At 40.8% G+C, this 9,497-nt stretch overlaps 1 protein-coding gene across 3 annotated transcripts; it reads left to right on the top strand.

Annotated features, from left to right (window-relative positions):
• Nucleotides 1–738: 738 nt before the first annotated feature.
• MED7 (mediator complex subunit 7) lies at nt 739–7,176 on the top strand. Of its 3 annotated transcripts, none has more exons than XM_045503700.1 (2): nt 739–856; nt 5,868–7,176. In XM_045503700.1, exon 2 carries the CDS (start codon nt 5,885–5,887, stop codon nt 6,584–6,586), a length of 702 nt encoding a protein of 233 aa, XP_045359656.1. In that variant the 5' UTR covers nt 739–856; nt 5,868–5,884; the 3' UTR covers nt 6,587–7,176. The 3 variants fall into 3 exon arrangements, with proteins under 3 accessions (XP_045359656.1, XP_045359670.1, XP_045359663.1); XM_045503714.1 differs by lacking the exon at nt 739–856 and adding an exon at nt 938–961; XM_045503707.1 differs by lacking the exon at nt 739–856 and adding an exon at nt 1,441–1,636.
• Nucleotides 7,177–9,497: the final 2,321 nt, after the last annotated feature.

Here is a 9,497-nt window from a genome sequence, read left to right on the forward strand (position 1 = left end):
GGAGACGCATGTTGAAATGAAATAATGTCTAGATCTAATGGGTGGATGACCAGTGCACTGCTCTCTCTACACTTGTATATACTTGGAACCCCCTAATTTTGTAAAAAATGAAATCAAATAATCTTAAAGAGGCAAAGTTGAGAACTTTTGCCAGAATAACAACCTTTTGTGTGTGTGTCCAATTTGCTCTTGTGAGATTCCCACAAACTTATAAATTTGTGACTTCTTATGAAAATAACCTCCAAAAGAATCTTTAACTGATATCTTTTTTAACCTGTTAATCTGTTACCTGGAAATATAATTAGATAAATGAAAACATATGTGAATAGACAGTGAGGAAATGAAAATTGAGAATATGTTATTGATTCCCAATCGTGTTCACAAATATTTCCAGATTAAAAATTAATCATATAGAGTTCAACCACAATTTTTTAATGTTATTTTCGACGGTGCGGTTACAGTATATACAATTAAAAAAAATACCTGCTTATCTGCATTTTCTAACTTTTATATAAGGCACATGGATGAGTTGTTTAATTTCAGATGTTAAAAAAAAAAGGGAAAGAAAAGGAAAAAAAGGAATGGAGCTCCCAGCAGCTACTTTCACTGGCAGAAAGTACCAACACACCCTCCCCCACTCCTAAACCCGCAGGCAACTATACCACCGAACCGGGGGATATATGCGCAGGCGCATTAGCAAGCCGCTGGTCTGAGGCGGGACTAGGGCCTCGGCTAAAAGACAGAGCTTCCAGCCAATCAAGGGACAGTGTCAGTGGCTTCTTCCTGGAGGAGGTGGCCGGAAGCCGGATTTCGATTGCGGAGGCGAAGGCGGCTCCAGTGTAAACCCTGGGCTGAGGTGAGTGGGCGGTGGCGGCTCGGGGCACGATTCCGCGGGCATTTCTTCTTCCGGACCTCGGGGCTTCCTCTGGGCGGCCTGGGAATGGGGGAGGCCTGGCGCGGAGTATACTCTGTCCCCTTCCTCTCCCGGGTCCCTCGGGAGAGTGCGGCCTCGCTGCTGCTGGTGGGGAGCCGGGAGGAAGATACCCTGGGCCTGGCGGGCTCAGGGCTCCCTTCCTCCGTATGGGGACTGCAGGTTGGGAGACCAGAATTCTAGGCCTTCGCCGCTGTTTTGTTAACCTGTGTGGCCTTGGCGACTCCTCTGGTCTCCGGCCTGTGTCATTTGAGAATGACCATCCCTGTATTATTTGCAGCTATTCCTCCTCCGGGAGGCGGTCCAATCGGCTGAGTTAAGGGGGAGTGTGTGTGTGGCGGCGGGGGGGGGGGGAGTTGGAGAAGGGAGGCGATCCCAAGCCTAATGGTCACATTCATCTGGAGAGGTTTATATTTTTATTTCTCAGAGAGCCTGAGTGTGCGCGGGGGAGGGGCAGAGACAGAGAGGGAGACACAGAATCCGAAGCAGGCTGCAGGTTCTGAGTTTGACGCGGGGCTGGAACACGCCAACCGTGAGATCATGACCTGAGCCGGAGTCAGGCGCCCCTCATCTGGGGATGTTTTAAAAGCTACATTCCCGCGGTGCCATTCACAGTAGACGAAATGAATCATATGTCTGGGGGTGGGACCCTGGAATACCTTCCTTTTTTTGGTCAAGCCCCCAGCGTGGAGCAAACACTAGAAGGTGATTCTTAAATCTGATAACCGTGTGTAACGCTTGGCGCTGGTTTTACTAAAGACGTTGCCTTTGAAAAGTTCATTCTAGAGAAGTGATAGGGAAATAATAATAATGTCTGTAATATGTCAGGTTCCTTTTGTACATTTAGAAGATTCATCGTTTACTGATTTAAGAGAGCTGCTACTTTGCAGCTAAAAGGACCGAGGATAAGAATTCCTGCTGTGCTTTTTGCTAGCCTTTTGATCTGGTGCAAACACTTCACCTCAGTGAGACTTGGGATCTTCCTCTCGAAAATGAAACTGACAGTAGTACTTAACTCTTAGAATTGTTAGGAAGACTAAGGATATAAAACGTACCTGTCATGTAGTTGGCCTTTGGAAAACGGATTAAGTGGGGTGAAACCTGGGCGGTCTAAAATTGATTTTGAAGCACCAGATCAATGCTAATTCTGTAATTTTGGTAATAATTTTGTTATAAGGGAACATTCTTGTTTGGGGGGTATGCGGTAGAGTATTGGGGGCAACCAATAAGGCAAATGAGGGAAAATGTTATTAACATTTGGAGAATCTGGGTGAAGAATATGGAGAGTTCTTTGTACTTTTCACACAACGTTCTGTAAGTCTGAATTTATATTTGTTTTTAAAAAGTTGATTATTACTGTTTGCAGCTATCATGTGTTGTAAGTGAAACAGTACACAGTGTCTTTTGTTTTATTTTTTTGTTTATTTTTGAGAGAGAGAGAGAGAGAGAGAGAGAGAGAGCATGAGCAGGGGAGGGGCAGAGAGAGAGAGGGAGACATAGAATCCAAAACAGGCTCCACGCTCTGAGCTGTCAGCACAGAGCCCCACGCGGGGCTCGAACTCACAAACCGCAAGATCATGACCTGAGCCGAAATTGGATGTTTCACCGACTGAGCCACCCAGGCGCCCCCAGTACACAGTGTTTAGACACAGTGTTTATAACCTTACAATCCCGTGTAGTTTCACCCCTTTTTCCTTTAGGGCTGTCTTATATTACATAGGAATATCTTATCCACCGCTCATATTGATGAAGTCATGGATTATACTCTTCAAACAGTGCTGCATTAAACACCCTTAACACACAAGTTTATGTACTTGTGCCAATATTTGCGTAGAATAAATTTTTAGAAGTAGAATTGTTGCTTCAGAGAATATCAGCATTTAAAATTTTGATACTGCCAAATTAAGTTCCAAATGTGTATGTTTCCTGTTACTTGTGTATGAGAATTTCCCCATATTCTCTTGGGTGGTACTGGCCCACCAGCCACGAGTGTTATGTGGTGGTTGTGAAGATGGCTTCTATGAGAACTGAGGTGGGTCCCCTCCACCCCAACAGATTTCCCTGGGGCCAGAATAGCTAAGAGCTGCTTCTAAAACTGGGATGGCACTGAAGAAAATGAGAGAAAGGAGAGTATGACCTCTGTGGAAGCCAGTGCCTGTCACATAGAAGGTGTTCTGATATTTGTTGAATGATGGGTTATTTGAAATCTTCATAGTCTGTTAGATGAAAATTCTTAAAATTTGCTTCTAAAAGTGTACTAGTCTGAATACTTTCCTGTCTTTATTCGGCATTTGCATTTTCCTTGTCCTCTTTTGTCTATTTTTCTGTTTTTTAAAAAACACAGGTTTTGAAAAATCTCATTCATTGGACTTTTATTGAGGGTCTTGTAGTGCTGGAGGTAGAGCTGTGAACAAGACAGGCAGTTCCTGAAGTCCTAATGCTTTCCTTCTAGTGGGGGTGGAGTCAGAGAAAATATGTTTTTAAAAAGTCAAAATAAAATTGCTAGTATTTGCTCCTTTTTAGACTTGTGTTTTTCTCCCAGAAGAATGGGATTATTTTTTAATTTTGCTTATGATATATTTTCCAGTGTGGAATTTTTAGATTTATTTTTTGGTAGTTTGATCTGTTGGTCTTTTGTAGTAGCCTTAAAACTTGTAGTTAGTTATTGAGTTGTTTGTTTTTTTTTTATCTATTTTCCTTGATAGATTGTAAGCAACACTATAATGGAGGTAGTGTTTTTTGTTTATCATTGAAAGATAGTATGGTGTACTGTTTGAAGTCTTTAGGTTCTGGATCCTTCCTCTACTACTTGGTGACGTTATACAAGTGGTTCAACCTTTCTGAGCCACAATTGTCTCCTCTCCAAAACGGAAGCAGCTTTTCTCACAACCACGAGAAAAGTACTTATAACTATCTGGTACGTAGTATGTCTCATATATTATCTGTTGTCATAATCATCATCCCTGGATACTCATTGTCCTATATCAAACAAACGGTAAACAACCAAAAGAGTGAATACACATTAAAGATGTTTGTACCTACTTCCAAATTCCCATTGATTTGGAGTTGTCTTGAAATGGATGAAGCTGCTCAACAAATGCTTATGAAACTTCTGTGTACAAGGTTGTGGACATAGAAATATGATAGAGAGTCCTTCCTCTTATGGAGCTTGTAGTTTGCTCAGGGAGAGAAATCAAATACCGGTTCAGAGAATAAAAGAAGGTAGGATCTGCTTTTGATGAATAATTAAGTAAGCTTTTCTTTAGAGGTGACATTTTAAGCTACTGCCTGAAGCAGGAAGAAAAGCATGTGGAAAGACTGAAAGAAGAGGTTATAGTTAATAGTATAGTATAGTTAAAGAATAGTGTAAAAATAGTAGATTAAAGACAGTTCTGCTAGGATATAGTGAAGGAGAAGGCATGTGGGATGAAAACAATTAATACTGGCTATTATGTGGAAGAACAGTAGTGAAAGTGGAAGGATCCTTGGGGGAAGCCATTATATCCCTGGCAAGAAGGAATGGTGGTTTGGCCAGAACTGATGAATTTGAGATAGTGAAGGTGTGGAATCAGCAGGACTTGATAAATTTGTGATGGGGAGGAGAGGAGGTGATTCTTTTTTTTGAATGCTTTATGAGACATTCAGAAGAAACTGAGGCAGTCTCCATTGGAGGTAGAAAGTACAGAGTCCTAAATCATAGACCAGGGTTTCTCCACTTTGGCACAATATATTGATATTTGGGGATGGATAGTTCTTTGTTGGGGGCTGTCATGTAAGGGTTTAGCAGCATCCCTGGCCTCTACCCATTAGATGCAGTAGCACTCTATCCCCCAGTTGTGACAAGTAAAAATGTCTCCAGATTTTGCCATATGTCTCCTAGTGGGCAAAATTGACCTTGGTTGAGAACCAGTGATAGAATTGGTGTTTAAGGCTGTAGAATTGACTGAGATTACGCAAGGGAGACTGTAAAGCAGAGGTCTAAAACTGCAGACCACGAAGATTGTTGTAGATAAATTCTTTTTGACCCCACAGAACTTGACAATTTCTCGACTTAGTTACCACTATTTAAAAATCGAGACATTCTGCATAAAATCTGGATTTTTGCCTTCGTTTCAGAAATCAGGAAACTGAGGAACAATGATTTTTCATTCCCACATGAAATCTAATGGCTGGAGGCTTTAAGATCTGGCTGGCATGCATGTGCTTAATTCATCTGAATCCTTGCCCCAGAGTGCTTCACTGTTTTCGTTGCTTGCCTTTTCCCTTTGGCACTTGAGTTTGTGATGCCCTAGTTTAGAGTGAGAAGAGGGCCCCAGAGCAACCCTCTGAGGCATGCCAACATTAAAATTTGGGTGGAGTAGAGGCAGTGAAGGAGCTAGACGGGGAGTGGCCAGTGAGGTAGGAGAGAAACATAAATGTAGGCTCACAGAAGCCAAGGGAGAAGGGAAGTGTGGTGAAAAAGAAGAAAATGCTGAAGAATCATTGAGTAAAATCACCTTTGAAAAATATCCATTGGATTTGCTTGTTTGGTGATTGCTGATGACCTTGATGAATGGTTTTTGTGGAGTTAGTAGGTTGAGGCCAAATTGGATAATGACAAAAATGAATATGCAGCATGTGTAATTTGGCTGTAGAGAGGAGTAGAGAAATGGAATAACTGGTGAGGAATCCAGATTTTATTTAAAGATGAAAATATACTACACATTTTTTGTGCTGATGAAAACCTTAAGCAAAGAAGGAAAAATTATCGGATGATTGAAGATATAATGCTAATTAGAAAAAGATGGCAGTCTTACCCTGTTGTTCTAGAAACTAAGGAGATCATTTTGTCCTGGGCCCCAAACTGCCAAGGAAAAAAAAGGAAAATACTCTGTAGTATACAATGTGACAGGTTTGTTTTGTAGCTCTACTCTAAATTTTTGGTTTATTTCCATAGATTTTTGATCTTCCGCAATGGGTGAGCCACAACAAGTGAGTGCCCTTCCGCCACCTCCAATGCAGTACATCAAGGAATATACAGATGAAAATATTCAGGAAGGCCTAGCTCCCAAGCCTCCACCTCCAATAAAAGACAGTTATATGATGTTTGGCAATCAGTTCCAATGTGACGATCTTATCATTCGCCCTTTAGAAAGTCAGGGCATCGAACGACTTCATCCTATGCAGTTTGATCACAAGAAAGAACTGAGAAAACTCAATATGTCTATTCTTATTAATTTCTTAGACCTCTTAGATATCTTGATAAGAAGCCCTGGGAGTATAAAACGAGAAGAGAAGCTAGAAGATCTTAAGCTGCTTTTTGTGCATGTGCATCATCTCATAAATGAATACCGACCCCACCAAGCAAGAGAAACATTGAGAGTCATGATGGAGGTGCAGAAACGTCAACGCCTTGAAACAGCTGAACGGTTTCAAAAGCACTTGGAGCGAGTCATTGAGATGATTCAGAATTGCTTGGCTTCTTTGCCTGATGATTTGCCCCATTCAGAAGCAGGGGTGAGAGTAAAAACTGAACCAATGGATGCTGATGATAGCAACAATTGTACTGGACAGAATGAACAGCAAAGAGAAAATTCAGGTCATAGGAGAGACCAGATTATAGAGAAAGATGCTGCCTTGTGTGTCCTCATTGATGAAATGAATGAAAGACCATGAAGGACGTTTCTTCTTTTTTTTCTTTTCCCTTTTCAGTAAATGGCGTATATTGGTTAATTTGCTCTTGGAGAGTCTTAAAAGAGGTATATCTAGAAGTCATGTAAATGGCTTGACTCCAGCCTTATCAATCATGAGATGTCACAGGCCATTTCACTTTACGACAAACATAGGCAAATGAGTATGCATACATTAAGGGTAATCGCCTTAAAAAGCAGAGTGCTGCAGTTGTGTGAAACATTCCTGGTTTTGGAGTTGCATAGAATGTTGGAGATATCCTCAGTAATAGCAGGCCTTCATCTTTGAAAAGTAGATTTGTCATTTGCTTTAAGAATGATCGATAAATAAAGGATAACAAGCTGAATAAATGTGAAATTCTAAAATCTTTAGATTTATTTTACTTAATCTCTAAAAAAGTAGTATAACATGCTAAAAGAGAGGAATCCCATAGAGTTATAAAACAGCAGTTTTGTGTTTCCTCTCTACTGCTTCTGTAAACACACTATCTGAGCTACTTGACCCTACCCTGGATAGGCCTCATAATTTTTTTCTACTCAGATAATAAATCCTTTGATCACTTTTAGTTACAAACATTCATTTTTGTAAATGTCTAATTAGCTATGCATTTTCCTTAAAGCTATGCTCAAGACTTGATAAGGCTGGAAGCCTGCAATGGGAAGGGGATTCGATAGCAGAGACTATTGGATTGTGTGCTGGAGATTCTTGTTCCCTTAAGATATGGCTGCCCTGCCAGGGTCTACATTTTTTCACTCCTCTTGGGTCTACACATGGGACTAAGTTCTTAGCAATGGAGTATGGAAACAAAAATTCAGGCCGTTTCCATAAAAATTTCTTCGCGTGTTCCTCCATTCCCTTCTCATCTGCTGGTTGGATGGCTGCACCTAGGATAACTGTGGAAGCCACTTGAAGATGATAAAGGTTCAGTCAGTTGGGTCTTTGAGTGACTAGGACTAAGCCCTTCTTTTATTATCCACCCACCCACCCTAGTTGATTTGACCAGGAGCAAGAAGTCAGCTTGTTTTGAGCACTGAGATTTTATTTCTGCACTTTTCTGCCCTCCACCCTCTCTTCCACCAGGGGCTTGGTGGAGAATCTTCTTTGTTTCTGAAGTTCTCTGCTGGTCTTTCTTTTTATGTAGGCCAGTGGTTCTCAAAGTGTTGTCTAGCAGCATTACATCACTTGGGTACTTGTTAGAAATGCAGATTCTCAGGCCTCACCCTAAATCTACTAGATCAAACTCCATGGGTAGGGTCCAAAAAGCTGTGGTCTAAAAAGCTCTCAGGTTCTCATACACACTCAAGCTTAAGAATCAGTGATAAAGGTAGTGCTTTTTCCCAGGTGTCCCCTTTGGGTCTTTCCTCAGTTCTTGGTTTCCAGTATATCACCCTTCAAGGATTTGCTCTATGAAGGTTTTTAGTTCTAGAACTGGCAAAGTCCAGTTTAATGTAGCCACAGGCCTATTCTGTATGTGAAACATTCATGCATCTTTTTCTTTAAAAATCTTGGGAATGTAGACTATTGCCAAATAGATACTTGTCTGTTAGGCAGCTAGTTGGCCAGTCTAATTTTTTTTTTTTTTTTCCTGTTATGTGTCTGGTATAGATGTTTGGGCTCAGGGAACACAGTCCAGGCTCTTTAAAGCTTAAATTGAAGTGCATAACACTTGAGCAACTCTCCAAAGAAATCTTCCTTTGACCTCAACCTTTTGTTAACCTTGCAGATGTTGGGCCAAGAGGTACTAAACCAATTTTGGCTTGCTTTGCAATTGTTTGCATGGAAAAAACTAAATGAGTCTCATAACATTACAAGAGTCACAACATTATTTGTATGAGGGTGTGTGTGTGTGTGTGTTTAGGGAGGATTAGGGATTAAAATTCCATGAGGAATCTTAAATTCTGACTTTGGAGGATCTGATCTTGCAGGTCTAGGTGGCTGGCACCTGACCAAAACTCTTAAATTAGAGTTCTCATGTGAACTGCAATTACAATGAGATGAAGGAGCAGTCATGATCTGATAACTGTTACAAAGTTAAAAGTTAATACAGTCTTTGAATCTTGTGAGGGTCAAAATATATCTCTGCATTCCTAGTTATAATGAATATTCCTGATAGACTGATTCCTCAAAGTGAGATATCTGCGATAGCCTGGCACTTCTTGAAATTACTGATGTCCAGACCACAGAGATTCTGATTTCATTGTTCTGGAGTGGGCCTTGGGCACTGGTTTTAAGAAATCTAGATGACTTGACCGTGTAGTGGGCTAAAGGAATATTGTATTCGTACTCTGCTCTAGCTGGTTGAAGCAAAAAGACAAACTTTTGAAATGATAACTGTGCTATTATATGATGAAAGGATAAATTGACCATCCAAACTATTAACAGGACTAGGAAGGGGTCCAGAGCATCTGACTCAAACTCCATTCAGATCCCTTCATTATTTCTCCTGTATGGTTTCTTTCTGTTAGCTTCATTCTCTTTACAAACCAGCCTTTTTATGAATGGATGGAAAACATGGCTGCTAACAGTTCCCAAGTGTTAAGTCTTTCTGCCCCACTGCCTGAAAAAAGGAGGACTAATTAACCAGTCCAGAGAGGGAATTAGGGGTGGCATTCCTGATCCCAGCTGGGGCCTGAATCCTGTAAGAATTTGGCAGTCCCCAAGATGTCCACGTATGGAAGGTAGTCTACCTCTTGAGAAAGGAGGTGCTGAGTTGATCATACTGTAGATACCCACTACAAATTGAGCACATGTAAGTTTTTGATAAAAATAAACAGGTTGTATCTTAACTAAATAGAATTTAAGTAAAAATTTGAAAATAAAGGGAAAAAAATAAATAGGTTGTGTTAATTTATATTCCCAATCCCTCTCCTCCCCATCATTTGTTAATTGTCTTCAT

Source organism: Leopardus geoffroyi, chromosome A1 (assembly GCF_018350155.1).
Source record: "Leopardus geoffroyi isolate Oge1 chromosome A1, O.geoffroyi_Oge1_pat1.0, whole genome shotgun sequence".
Taxonomy (NCBI): domain Eukaryota; kingdom Metazoa; phylum Chordata; class Mammalia; order Carnivora; family Felidae; genus Leopardus; species Leopardus geoffroyi.